The following is a 15,400-nucleotide window of genomic DNA, read 5'->3' on the forward strand; positions in this document are numbered from 1 at the left end:
TTCTTCACTTTTAGAAAATAAGTATGTAGATTAGATAATAGACCTTTTTTAATCTGAGAACCTAAAAAAAAACCCAAGTAACAGAATTAATACTATATTATTTCTGCCTCCAGTGCATGTGTAAGTCTTCTAAATGACTCCATGGTGCCCTTCATCTATCCTCCCCTACAAAGAAAAAAGAATCCATAAAGCAATTGAATGCTCTTTGATGTTCATCTACCCTGCACATCTGCTACACATGTAAGGCTTTTCAGTCGCTAGTTCTAAAACTGTCCAGGAATTATTCCTAGAGAAAATATTCTTAAAATAGACTGACTCTACGAAAAGCATTTCAAGATGGCAGAGAACTATTTACCGTGTAGTATGGAAGGAAAAAAAAAAAAAAAAAAGGATTAGGAGGTTGGAAAGCGCTAAGGCATGGGCTAGACCAAATTCAGTCTAATGTGAGTGGACACTGTAGAGAGTAAATAATTTCCATCCCCACCCCAAGATGTTTAGTTTATGTGTGAAGACCATGAGGTAGCTGTGACTAAAATACAGACTTCAGCTTTTTCACCTTTTCCCAGATCCAACATTGGCTCCCTGTGGGCTCTGCCTCTTTAAGTCGTCTTTTTGTATCAACCCTACGTATATTTCCAAGGTGTTATCAAAGAAAGCAATGCAGTCCAGACTATTTATTCTGAGATGCTATGAAGAAATAGGCTGCCACGCCCCCCCACCCCCGCTCTGGGCAATGCCTTGCCTCTCACTCCACTCCTCCTGGCCTGGCAAAACCTAACTCACCTTTTAGAAATAAGCTAAGCTAAGATCCACTTACTAAATGAAAGCCTTTCTGAGTGACTGTCCTCCTCATGTCCTCTGTGCTGTACCAGTTCAGGCTGCCTTAGGGTCCCCTGCTGTACGCTCTTAGAGCACTTTCTACTTCTCTATATTATAGAACCTACCCCATCACTGCCATTGCCCATTTTCTTGGCTTTCTCCCCCCACTAAACTGTAGGTCAAGGACTCCGTCTTATTCCTCATTGTATTCCTTGTGCCCGGTAGAGTGCATGGTACAGGGGGCTACTGAATAATCAAATTTACACAAGTCCAATAGTGATACACTCAGTTCCCTCCTCTTGTTTACTCCATCACTGATTATCACGTTCATCTTGACTGGCAAGAGCTGTAATAAAACCCTCAGCCTGTAATTTTTAATACACCACTTCCCAAAGATTTCAAACTTAGATATTGGTACCAGCTCTGTACCCCGTGTGCAGTAAGGCTGACGTCGCTGTGGCAGAGGGAGTGAAGCGCACGCCGTGCACTGGTTCATCCTCATATTCAACAGCCTTTTCGTATACAGAACTGGCAGTTCACTAGGTATTTCTCTTCCTCTCAGAGGAACAGATTTTCCTACAACTGATTCACTGATGACCTCACGGATTAAAACTAAGCAAGCTGAGAACATTGGTAGGAGTTTTTACAAGCCTGGTGCAACCAGCTAAATTATTTTAAAAATAAAAAGAAGAACCTGTGTGTTTGATATCATTTTCATTATTCACTTTGTATGTGTGTGTGTGTACAATTTAAATGTGGACTTTGTATTTTTGAAAAGAAATGGACTGGATTGCCTTAAAGCCAGATCCTCCAGCAATATGGGTGTGTATTATTTCATTCGCATTGAAGTGGACCTGGCACCTTTATTTTTTGCACTTGAGAACTCCCTAAACACTTTGCAATTTGCCTCAACATGAAGACCGTTTAGATGAATTCTCTTCAGGTGAAGGTTATACTCTCTGCCCAAAGAACATGGTTAAACAATACACATATTATCACAGGTGAAAGTGTCTATGAGAATGAGCTGCAAGTGTTCACAAGACAGCAGCGCCTCTGTGACTAGGAAAATATCTGTCATGTCAGTGGCTGGTAATAAAAATACTTTTCTGGACTAGCACAGCTATATAAATGGGTCATGCTCTGTAGACCTATAATGATGAATACTGTATTTTCCAAAACTGAAAATGTATTTAATCTTTTACTAGAAGAAAAAGACTTATGATCACCTTACTTGTCAAAAGGTGTTTGAAGAAATCATTTCTGCCACTTTCGTAATCTTGTGTATTATGCAATTGTGCAGATTTCTGTGCAGGTCAATGCAATTTGCAGGTGTTTCAAATCATTAAAGGAATACTGTATCTCTTAACTGAAGATTCTTAAATGAACTAAATTTCTTATATGGAATGAGGTCATATTCCCATTAAGTACAGTAGCAGTTGTCTCATGGCGTGTTTTGTAAAAATCAAATTATATCTCTACCATCAAACACTTCCTGCGATATAATTAATTGTGGCAGTGTTTTGTAGATTGATGAATAAAGGCGAGTCTGACACTAACACACACACACAAATGTTTTGCTTAGCCATGTACGCTCATGTCTTCCATTTGCTTCATGTCTAGAGGCCTTTAAATATTTTGATATGCTGTCATTTTCTAATGTGTTATATATCCCTGATTCTGAGCACTGTTAAATCTTGGTTGTCATGGTTACTCTTGTTACCATTGGCCAACTAACATTTAGCCTTTCTTTTTCTTTCTTTGCTGCATTAAAATGGAGCAGTAAACCTGACAGGTGAGGAATAGAGAACAAACCCCTTTCATGCTCAGTAAAAAAAAAAAAAAAAAAAAAAAAAAAGATACGGGTAGACTTTGGAGGTATTGAGGGGGCGAGGGTGGAGGTTGGAAATAAAAGATGAAACTGGCAAGGGGAAGATGGACGAAGCCTAGATATATAAAATAATTTTGATATTAAAATGATTCGGGGGGAAATAGTTTGTCTATATATGAAGACAATAGAGTATTTAAAGCCAAATTTAGAAGGTACTAAAACCAGTCTGAGTTTTGTTTGTAGTCAAGGTTAAATGAGCATCTGTATGTGTTAATGTAAGCCATTTTTCTTTTGTTTCTTTTTACTGAAAGTTTGATCTCAAGACACTGTGTACAGGAATACTAGCATTCTCACAGCCTGCTAATGTTGATGTCAGTGCCTTAGTGAAAACTTATCTTTAATTCCAAATTATTTTCCCTGTCTTCCAGCCTTGAATAATAATAGCAATAATAACAATAATAATCCCTATACTGCTTATTTGTTGATCAGTCGAAGCTAACCTTGCAGCTTTCTAACACATACCTAGATGTCTATATATGAATTCCTGATTAAACTAAGAAAAGGATCTCAATGCTCCTCTAACCCGCCTCCCTCCCAATGTTGTATTCCAGGGGTTCTCTGGGAGTGGCCCCTGGACAAGCAGCAGTGGCATGAGCGTCACCTAGGAACTTGGTAGAGACACAAATTCTTGGCTCCCCCAAATCCCAGAACTACCGAAAGCAGAAACTCTGGGAGTTGGTCCAGCAGCCTGCCGTTTAACAAGCCCTCGTAGGCGACTCCGATGCACACTGAAGTTTGAGAATTACTGCTGTATTATTGTCCCTAAAATCACTTATTACACTTTCACTGGCAGGAAACTCAGACTACCTCTGAGAAGGTGTGCTTGCCATTAATCCAGCAGAAAACACATGCAAAATGGTTTTTCTAGCCCAAAGTCAAAACACTTTGAATCTAGTTAATACACTCAGAGATCCACCTTCTCATTATAACACTGTCCTCATTTCACAATTTCATCACTACCTTCTTGTTCTATTAAAATGAGAGAAATGGGCCACAATTTAGATATCATCTTTTAACACTCCTTCTCTATTTTATAAGTGAAGAAATTAAGAAGGTTTGTAGTTGACTTACCCAAGGAGATTCACACCAATAGTCGTGGAGCTGGGGTTCCATTCTTAATGATGTCAGAATCGTTAAGTGTCCGAATTGATTTCTTTGAAATCTCTATGAATATTCAAATAAATATATTTCTTCCAAAAGCCTGTACTCGTATGTCTGAATATCTTTGTTCCAAGTAAATAGATATATATGATCTGCCACAAGATCATCCTTTTGTTTTTGCTCCCCACTTTACCTGTAGATAAGAACCAGGTGAGAATAAGTGAAAATAAAACCCCGCTTAGACCACAGAGCAGCATTTTTGTTGTACAGTATTCACAGCCCCCTAAAAACCACATTTTTTATGGTATTAGCAGTTTCTGCCATATCTGAAATGTCATGTGATCTTCTATTTTCTTTTCACCCAGATAACCCCTGCACGTGGTAGATACTTCTCACTGTGAGAAATAAACTTACCGTAGGGCTTTATAATTCTAATAGAAAAAAGAAAACAGTGAGGCAAAATTCAGAATCTGTTTCAAGTCACTATTTGTTGCTTTTTTCTATCAGTAGACGAAAATGAGAATAATGAAACCTCTGAAAACTTAGCAGAAAAAAAAAATGTTATTCCTTACGTTCCTGTTGGGACTGATTTAGATCATTATACGCCATTTAATACCTTGCAACAGTAAATTCAGTTTTTAAAAATGACCACTGTTACTGATGATGACCAAACTCTTCATCTTGCAAATCTTCCTTAGAAATTCTTGGTTAGAAAACTAACATTTTAACACATTTCTGCTTGAAAATAATGTGATAAAGAGTGTGGGCAGCCGGAATTACCCATGTTGTGATCATCAAAACTAAATGAAGCAAAATAAAACTTAAACAGCTGATTTTCCTAGCTGGCTAGGATTTCTGGAGTCTGATTTCTTGGAGATTATCTTACTTGGACAGATTAGGTGAGGGAGATGTTAGTTATTAAATGTCAGGACACCCCTCCCATTTATTACAATTATGAATTGTAACTTCAGTCCCCATGCTCTGGGCTTTCCGAGACTCATCAGGCAACAAGATGGCATTTTCAACTTTCCTGGCACCAGAGAAACCGAGTAAATGTCTTTAGAGAGTATTCTTTTCTTTCCCTGTGTCTCACATCACTCAGCCTGGCCTCAGCGCAAAGGAAGATAAGGAGGGTGTCCCAGAGTATCTGCCAGGGTGAGGGTCTCCTTGCCCAGATATTTCTTCATGTGGTTTCCGTAATCCTGCAAGAAAGACTGTAGAGCCATTTTGAAAAGGGATAAAAATCCAGTTTTCAGTCATTGGATCTGGCACATCAGTAAAGCCATGTGCCAGATTGTGTGAAAAGACCCAAACCTGAAAAGGGCCACTGGGATTACTTGGAGAAGACCAACCATATGTTTGTTACACGTGGGATTGATTGGCCACACTCGGTGGTGTTTCATTAACTCATTTAGATTCTGCATCTTCGAGAGTAAAACGTCTCTCTGTATTGTGAGGCACATACCCCCAGCATAAACACGGTGACATTTTCTATTGTGAAAGTGGTCATCATATCCTTCTTTCCCATTGTCTTCCTAGACCCTTTTTCTCTTCCTTCTCATATCTCTCGGACCAGTTCTCCATCTCTTCTTTTCCTTTCCTTCTCATTTTCCACTCCATATAACTGGAGCTGCCAGTACCTTTGGCATGCCTCCAACTCACTGCTTTCCTCCGATTGGTAGTAGGGCTTGGCAGTATGCTCTGTCCTAAGGCTATACCTGACACTTTTAGGTGGAAACAGAGAGGCCTGAGACAAGTTAATCTAAGGTTCTGAGAGAGCAAGGTGTCTAACAGGACTCACCCCCCAAAAATTTATTCCACTGAGGATGTTTTGCTGAAGGCATTGGACTTGAGCAAATCAAGTGTGCTTTCCCTTCACATCAATCTTCCCTTCATCCCCTGGTTGGTTTTATTCTATACAGATGAGCAGAGATGGAAAGAAAGGCTATTTAACAGGAGCCCTCTGGCTAACCGTGGAACGACCTGGGTGGCACTGAATGAGAGCCCACTGCCACAGCAACACTAACGAACTGTACCACCGTCATATCAAAAAGAGAAAGGGAGAGTTCCTAAATACTGCTGCCCCCTTTCTCCAAATAAGAATGCCTTTGCTCTGAGAAGGGGTGAGATGCTAGGATTATGCCTCCGGCCTGGAGATTGCTGGAATCTGTATTTGGAATAAAGCACTGTTTGAAAAGTTCTCCATTAGTTAAGTGAGTTTTTAATCTAATTCAACCTTAAAGAAAATAGCTAGCTACTACTCTGTGATTATTTGTTTGGGGGGCAAAAAAAAAAAAAAGGATAAACCTTACGAGAAAACCTCACATTTCTTGCATAGACATTTATTAAAATTACATTATGACACCTTAAGCAAAGAGAGTTAGCTTGACACCATAAACAGCTGATACTGTTTTTTCCCTTGGGATTTGAAAAGAGAAAAGGGATGTTGGTTTCGTGTGGTCCTGATTCTCCTACCAGGTATTAGGTTAATTGGAAATCTTAGAAATGCACTTACTGTATTTATCTGGTTATGGGAAAATCCAGGGCAGGTCCACTTGGTAGCCCCCAGTCATGTATCCTAAAGGCAAAAGGAGGGGGGCAGATTTAGCTGTTTAGCTTGAGGCCCAGTAGTTTCTATGAGTTTTTTCCCATGGTAACCACAATTTTAGTATTGGTTACTAGGGTTACTCTATCCTATCCCTCACAAATAGAACTAGTGGATGAGGGAGAAAAGCTAAACAAGTTTCCAAACCTATCTCACCAACACCTCCTTAAGCCTAAAGGCAGAATCACTGAATTATTTAAATCCAGAGATAAAGGAGGACTTTGAGATGATCCACTTAAAAATTTCAGACCTGAGGAAATACAGTAGGCTAGGAGAGAAAAAAGTAACCTGAACAGGGCTTCCCTGGTGGCGCAGTGGTTGGGAGTCCGCCTGCTGATGCAGGGGACGTGGGTTCATGCCCCGGTCCGGGAAGATCCCACATGCTGCGGAGCGGCTGGGCCTGTGAGCCATGGCCGCTGAGCCTGTGCTCCGCGACGGGAGAGGCCACAACAGTGAGAGGCCCGCGTACTGAGAAAAAAAAAAAAAAAAAAAAAAAGTTACCTGAACAAAGTCACAAAAATCACAAAGTTTTAAACCTGAAAATGGGGGGTGGGGGGTTAGGAGGGGCATAACTCTGCTTTTTTTTAATCTGTTTTCATTTTTTTTGGTTGTCTTACTCTTAAATTTTTATTCTCTCCCTATAGGAAGAGGGCAGAGTCTGATTCTAGAAAGAGCAGCATACCAAACAGTAAGGAGGTCCCTTCACACCATCCAACAGACCCAGTAGAACTGAGGCGCCTTAATTTCCAAACACCAGGTAAGAGGCATGACTCCTCTTGTCCGTAACACAGTGTTTCCTGAAAGTTTTATAGCCCCGTTGATATCGCCTTGAGAGGTGAATAGATCACTTTATTTCAAACAATTCTTTGTCCTTCTCTTTTACTTTACTATTATTGAGACTCACCAAAACATATGTCTTGAAAGGAAATTACATTCTTTGTGTAAATCTGAAGTGGGGTGGAAAAAAGAAAAAAAAAAAAATTCCCTTCAAATTTCGGAAAAACTATAGTCTTAAGAATATCTACCGGGGGCTTCCCTGGTGGCGCAGTGGTTGAGAGTCCGCCTGCCGATGCAGGGGACACGGGTTCGTGCCGCGGTCCGGGAAGATCCCACATGCCGCGGAGTGGCTGGGCCCGTGAGCCATGGCCGCTGGGCCTGCGCGTCCGGAGCCTGTGCTCCGCAAACGGAGAGGCCACAACGGTGAGAGGCCCATGTACCGCAAAAAAATAAATAAATACATAAAAGAATATCTACCATTTTTATGGGCTTAGCATGGTTGATTATTTTCCATGACACCTATCTGGAAAGAATTCAGTTTCTCATCTTATAAAGCAAATGAATGGATGGATGGATGGATGGATGGATGTTACTTCATCCATCCCATTGGGAAAGAATGCATTTTCTTCTCGATTCCCCTATTAATTTGTGTCTGTGTTACTCTGAAAGAAAGGGGAAGGGAGGGAGAAAAACAAAATGAGGAAAAAATCTGTATCTTTTAAAATACTACCGAAACTAAATCTCACTGATCAATTTAGGTTTCTTACTGGGGAGACACACTAAGTGACTGAGGATAAGAAAAACGTGTCTGTTTCTTAAATTAAAGAACATTAACTGCTTCAACAGAGGAAAAATATTATTCCTGCTGAGGGGCATTTTGTACAGTATTGTTAATTTAAGGCTAGCTCTATTTCACTTTCACCTAAATCTTATTTATGCCAAATAACAAAGAGTAGAGAGAGGTAAAAACATAAAACTGAGTGGCACTGTCTTAATACCTAATGATAATGGACAAAATTAAAGAGCTGATCTAAGAAGTCTATTTGATTAAAATTTGATGGTAGTATTGCACCCCAAATTGTTTGAAAGTTTTTTTGTGTGTCAAATGGATATTCTATTCACAGTATGGTACACCACAGATTTTATTAAACTACACATTTGCAGTGAATTGCTTTGAATTGAAAATACACAGTTTATTGTGTTTAGCGTATTTTTTATCTTACATGTAGATATGTCATAGTAACTAGAAACTATTCAGTTAAAAGAAATGCCTGGCATTTTTTAATGTGGCTATACAAGTCATCATAGAAGTGGGTTGTTTTTTAAAATTCTATCTCAAATGAGCTTTGTTCTTTAAAAAGCAAAAGATGTACCTTCATCAGCATAAAAAGTAAAAGAAAATTTTCACATGGCCAAAAATCTCCCACATGAGAATTTATTTAAAAGGCTGAGTATAAAGGCGATAGTAGCCCCAAAAGAAGAGAGCCAGTGGGAATGCTATCCCTCACCACCCCCAGCACCATCAGAGAATGTTTCCAGGCATAAACACATGAATGGCAACTGTGTAGAAAGGATTATTAGCAGAGTGCTGGTGGCTGCAGGTAGGGAAATATAAATGCCTTTAACCAAGACACCTCCATGTTCAAGAATTCTATAAAGAATCTAATTTCCCCAATGTATGTGGGAATATGAGATCCATTTATAGAGAGAACCTGCTAAATTCCATGTAAGTCACTGGAAAGGAGAATGAAGGTTACAACTGAAGTGTCATTGCTTATATCACCCATGACTTTACCAAATTAAAATGGGGACCTAGGTATATAAGAAGGTATCATTTAACTAAGATTAGACTTCTCACCTCAAATGGATAGTAGAATAAAGTAGGCAAACAGTAAAAAGGAGAGAGGATTTAGTAGAGGAAGAGAATAGAACAGGAGAAATTGTCCCAAGATCCTCGCACATCTGTTCACTGAGGCAGCATTATGTTGTACTCAGGTAAGCAGTCTGCTTAAGCCTGATTTCTTGAAATAGTCTACGTGCCTCCCAAGCTCTGTGATGTGGCCTGCTGTCCTGAAAATGTGACCAGTGTACACAGAAAATTGTACCTAGCTGTCAATGTGAAATTCCTAGAAACGTTACAGTTTTCTTCAGCCAGTATGGATTCCAGCCAGTGGCTATGAATTTCCTCAGTTACTTGCCAACAGGATGAGAGCAGAAGTTGGGATTGTTAACCAAGTAACTGTGTTGTGCTATTTCTTCCTCCCTGATTCACGAATAACCAAGGGCTTTCCTGGATGGTGACATAAAATGATCCTTTTACTCTAAAGCACCTTTCTTAGGTGTTGCACAGGAAATAATTTTTACTTATTTTTTTTGGATTTTAAACCATTTGCCCTTCCCTTTTTGAAATGTGCTTTTATATACATCATACCTTTGGGTATATAATTATCCACAAACATTACAAAATTTGACAGTGTTTCTTAATGGTGTGCATAAGTAGGGAATTAAGAATCCAGGATTTTCAATGAAATCAGAAACCTGTGATTTATATAACCAGCCCCTAGCACAGAACTTGTTCATGAAAGCAAATTGATTTCCACTTCTGATGGGTCTGTTGTAGATGACAAAATGTCAAACTAACATTATCACTTGAAAATCAGTAGGTCTTTCAGAAGGTAAAGGAAACATATTGCTTAGTTCACTGATTCTTAGTTCTACTTTCCTTTAAAAATATTCACCTTGTGAGTGAAGTATCTGTTTACATTTTAAGTTACTTATTCTTGTTGGAGAGTCTAGGTTTAAAGAGTCAGACTTTTTTTCCCCAAATTCTGCTTCATATTTAAAAGATACTGAAACATACATTTTAAACTTCATATAAATACAGTTCTGACATTAAGTACTTCAAAGGATTCTTTCCTTAATTGCAGTGCACATCTGTCTCTGGGTCAGGGAAAGGAAAAGGTGAGAATTTTGTCCCTTGCCGCTCAGCTAAGGCACAAAGTGAAGACGGAGAGATCTGTTCTTTTCCCAGTAACCATCTTTGTGAGGCTGTGGGGTGTGGAGAGAAACATTGCTTTAGCACACTTACCAAATCTGGGGTGATAATCAAGTCCCTCTGTTTGTGAAACGCTGTATTCAAGCAACTGAACAGGACAAGGAAGGCTCATGCTTTCCCAATTAAAAGCAGGTACCTATGCTTGTAGGTATTTTCCACGAATATATTTATCTGTCTGTTAAGGTTCAGATGGCAGTATACAGCCAGGTTGTATTTGCAAGAACCTGAACTACCTAATCTCTTAGGAGAGTACGGTTTACAACATTGAGTCATCAGTTATTGGTGTGTGGGGACAGTCAGAACTGGTGTGGAATATGTCAGTTGAAATAGCATTGCTGTGTCACCAGTGATTTAGCAATGTAAAATCGAGAGCTAGGTGTAGAAGGGATCATAAGAAGGGATCATTTAGCTAAGGTGAGACTTATCACCTCAAGTGGGTAATGGAATAAAATGGACAAGATGAGTAAATGAGAGAGGAGATGTAGTAGAAGAATTTTCTAGAATTATTAACTGCTCATCAATGTTTTACAAGCCTTTAAGATCTGTGGAGGAAGGGAAGAAAAGATTCACTTACAAAAGATGCTTTTAGTGAAGCTTCTGTTAAGCCTTACACATTTTTGTAGACAGTGGGAACTGGGTATGTGTTAGGATGGCTGAGAGATGAGTTACATGTTGAACAAAAGTGAACTCTTTTTGTTGGGAAGAAACTTTTCTTTTTTTCTGTTAAAAAAATTTCCAAGTCATTTTATAATCCTCCCCATCAACATTTCTTAATTATGTTTATTGAGGAAAATTTTTTAAATAGAAAATAAGCTTGTTAACAATTGTTACACGTAGGTTATGGCTATACAGTTGTGCATTATATTATTTACATTTTGTGTGTGTTTGAAAAGTTTCATAAGTTGTAAAAGGCAAAAAAAAAAAAACCTAAAAAAGAAAAATTACTCTTCATCCCACCACTTATTTTTCTTCTTTTGAAATATTTAAAATAAAAAGTAAATGATTTCCTATAACTACTCCAATTTGACCCTCCAGAAATATCTACCATATAGAGCTCCATGCATATCCTTCCAGAATTTTTAATATGTATATAGTTATTTAAATGATAAAATATATAGCAGGTATATAGACAGATGCATACACATGAAATTTCCTGTTTTACCATTTAACTGCATAAAAATAGACCTGTTTCCAAGTTACTGTATTAGGTTTTACCTCCTTTTTAACAGGTGAGAGTATTGATGCTATTCTGTTCTACAGAGGTCACAAAATATATGAACTCAATCCTCATTAATGGATGCTCAGTTACTTCCTGTATTTTGCTCTTACAAATAATACTGTAATGAGCAGCACTGAGCCCAGATCTTTTCACACCTTGTTGTTATTTCTGTATGATAGACACCTGGAAGTGTGATGGCAGAGTCCTAGGGCAGGCACATTTACCATTTTGATAGAGACTGACAATTACAAATATTTTTGAAGTATTGTATAAAGCTTTCACGGACCGAGTAGCCCCTCTGGGCAGTGGCCTCTAGAATTGCACAAAATGACTAAGATAAATATACTACTGTCAAAAGATGGTGATTTATCAGAAAACCAAAGACATGACTGATGTGTGTTCCGATTTCTACTTTTTCCAGCAAAGCAAATTTAGAAGTTCAGCATCTTAAAGAAATAAGCTTTTTCTCTAGTATAAAAAAAGGAGTAAAGGAACATATAACTAATCGCATCATATGGTACACTAGTCACCACCTTTCTTGGTGCCTGCAAACTTCTCCCCAAGGACCAACCCACTTTGGTTGGTCCAAAGTTTTTAGAATTTTCTTTTCCTGCAAAATTCTTTCTCCCAGTATCTGTACCCCTTCCTCAGAATCCTCCCTTCCCCCACCAAAAAAAAAAATTTTTTTTTTTTTCAAACAAAAACGAGACTCTACTGTTAGGGACTTCCCTGGTGGCACAGTGGTTAAGAATCCGCCTGCCAGTGCAGGGGACACGAGTTCAAGCCCTGGTCCGGGAAGATCCCACATGCTGCGGAGCAACTAAGCCCTTGTGCCACAACTACTGAGCCTGCGCTCTAGAGCCTGCAAGCCACAACTGCTGAGCCCACATGCCACAAATACTGAAGCTCACGTGCCTAGAGCCCATGCTCCACAACGAGAAGCCACTGCAATGAGAAGCCCGTGCACCGCAATGAAGAGTACCCCTGCTCACTGCCACTAGAGAAAGCCTGCATGCAGCAACAAAGACCCAATACAGCCAAAAATAAATAAATTTATAAAAACAAAACAAAACAAAACAAAAGCTCTACTGTTTGTACTTGCACCTTTTAGGAAAAGAGATTAAAAAATAGATGATCAGATGTTACAACATAAAAGCCTCATTTTCATTTTGTGGATGACCTTAATATGTTTTGCCCTAAAGCATACATGGATGGTAGGAGATTGATGGGCTGTGAAAAACAAAAACAAACTCATAAAAAGTTAACGTATCAGAAATAGCAGTATCAGCAGCAGAAATGTCTGCACAGCAACTGAGTGGTTTTGAAAGCTCTTGAGACATCTCTTCTGATGCATTAGTAGTATTAAGTGGATCAGGGCTAACAAGATCCATCTTTACATATATCTCCTTATATTCATATTTTGTATCGTAGGAAACTAAGCCATATGGTCTAGATTAAGGACACCAGATGTATTCTTTTTATCTTATATTTCAGAAACATTGGTTCATTGAATCTACGGTATATAAATGGTATATTTCTGATATAAAGAAACATAGTTTGTTCAAATTCTTCAGTTTGAGAAATCCCACATAAAAAAGATTTTTAATTATGCCATATAGTGCTTACCTGAAGAAGCACTCTTGTAGTATCTTTCCCTTAATGATGATCCTAGTCATGGATTAAGTCAAACTGTCACTGTTGTACCAACAAGCAATTATACCTTACAAATCAATCTTCTCGTTTTTCTTTAATTTACCATTCATTTGTGAGGCACATTGTAAACATAGAGTATTTGCAGTTATTCAGGTTAGGCTAAGTAGTACATATTATGTTAAAAGCTGAAAAATATTTTATAAACTAAGTTGCTATGATTTATTAAGTCAGGTAGGTATACTTCTGATTTGATGGACAAATTAACTTCTCCCTGTTCCATGACCACAACCTTTTCTTCAGGCTTTATCACAATTTGTTGGAAAGGAAAACCATGAAGAGAGTATTACTGCATTATCACACATAAATATTATCAGGAAAAATCATCTAAAAGATGTTCCACCACTCTTAGTGACCTCAAAACCTCCACTTAACAAAACTGTTATAAAGTTGTAAAGTGCCTGTTGGCATTTAATACAAGGTTAAAAAATATGGCAGGTATTTGATAAACATTTCTCTACAGATAAAAAAGTCATTTGAAACTTACCGTGGGTTAGATTACTGACCGAGTAAAATAGAACATTTGAAAAGCAAAAACATGGGAAATTAGGTTTTTTTAAAAAAGAAATTTCTGCTGAATAGCACTGCAGTTTTTAACATGAACTAAAGGTATACATTCAAAATATTTTCATGGAAGCTCACAAAGTTTTGGTAAGAAGTGACTAAACAATGCAGGTGTGTGTATAAGTGCCCTTTACCTGTTCCCCACCAGTCACACAGGCATACCTTCTAAATGAAGCTAGTACGTTATTGATACATTTTCTCAAACTGAGGGTAGTTTATGTTCCTTTGTTACTGAATAAGTAGCCCGAACAGTGTCACAAGCCCATATTTATGTACATGGCACCACTCTCCCTGGGGTGTTCAATGATTTAAGAGACAGCATAGCATAATGAGAAGTTCCCTAAATGAGAATTGACAAGGTCTGGGATCAGATTCCCCACATAGCCATAGTTTTACTGATAATGATGACCTTGATCAAGTCCTTTTACCCCTCTGAGCTTCACTTTCCTTACTACTGGAATTAATGCGAGAGGGGAGGGGAGGATAGATGAACCCATAGAGAGTGAATCATGCGAGAAGTATACACTGTCCGCTCCCCTGCCCCCGCCAGTGTCTCTCCCAGTGCCTGTGGACACAAACATGCTTCCTGTCACTCTCAACCTTCTTTGATTTTAATTCACACACCAAAGGAACATTTTGCTCTTCTAAAACAGAGATCACAATCTTGTTAGCCAAATGTGGCCTCCAAAGGTCTTTCCTTTGACCCCTACTGGATTTCAACAAAATTTTGAGTCAGTAGTGAAAACAGAGGAAAGTCACGTAATTATCTGGGTTTTCAGTTGCTGTTGAGAGCCTGAGAAGCCTCACCCTCTTGGCTCTGTAGTACTACCTGGAAAGATATCTGCTAGAGCTTTGCTCCCTTCTAGAAGTTCTCCACAGTCTACACCAGCCCTAAGGATGGCCCTGACATTGAGACACACTTCAGTTGCCATTCATCTAAAGCTTATTATTATTACTTTTTTAAAAAATAGAGAAATATTTCTCTTTCCTGAGATGCCACTGAAAGTAGAGAAATGAAAGACAGCTTGTTGCACAAAAGGCTCCTTGTTGCACAGAAATGGGGAGGAGTACATTACTTGTGAAAGTGTTTACTGTTCAGTACCTGGTTATGTTTAACCATTTACCTAACCGACCTGGCCGCTTGAGCCACTGGAAACCTTGACACCTGCTTTAAGAGATCGTAACTTCCATCCTAGAAATAAAACAGTAAAGATGCCAAAACCGCTTAAGATTTTGTTGTTGACTAGATAGGCTAAAATATACAGGTCACTTAACTTTTCTAGACTTCAGAGCCCTCTTGTATAAAATGAAAATGCTGGACTAAGTAATCTCTAAGGCACCTCTCAGCTTACAATGCCACGATTTTAAAGTTTTACATCTTATAAGGAAGCCACCATGCAGTTACCGTCACAAATATTTACCCTGTTAAAAGTAGCCATCGGGCTTCCCTGGTGGTGCAGTGGTTGAGAGTCCGCCTGCCGATGCAGGGGACGCGGGTTCGTGCCCCGGTCCGGGAGGATCCCACGTGCCACGGAGCGGCTGGGCCCGTGAGCCATGGCCGCTGAGCCTGCACGACCGGAGCCTGTGCTCCGCAACGGGAGAGGCCACAACAGTGAGAGGCCCGGGTACCGCAAAAAAAAAAAAAAAAAGTAGCCATCATGT

General features: G+C 39.0%; 1 protein-coding gene across 10 annotated transcripts in view; it reads left to right on the top strand.

Moving 5' to 3' along the window:
- PTPRD (protein tyrosine phosphatase receptor type D) overlaps positions 1-15,400 on the top strand; it is a 2,000,866-nt gene that overhangs the window by 1,868,021 nt on the left and 117,445 nt on the right. For all 10 annotated transcript variants that reach the window (XM_029201877.1, XM_029201881.1, XM_029201880.1 and 7 more), the window contains one exon: positions 7,058-7,170. In XM_029201877.1, the coding sequence (XP_029057710.1) occupies positions 7,058-7,170 (113 nt within the window). The remainder of the gene's footprint in view (positions 1-7,057; positions 7,171-15,400) is intronic.

This window comes from Monodon monoceros, unplaced genomic scaffold (assembly GCF_005190385.1).
Source record: "Monodon monoceros isolate NGI ecotype Baffin Bay Population unplaced genomic scaffold, NGI_Narwhal_1 Super_Scaffold_5, whole genome shotgun sequence".
Taxonomy (NCBI): Eukaryota; Metazoa; Chordata; class Mammalia; order Artiodactyla; family Monodontidae; genus Monodon; species Monodon monoceros.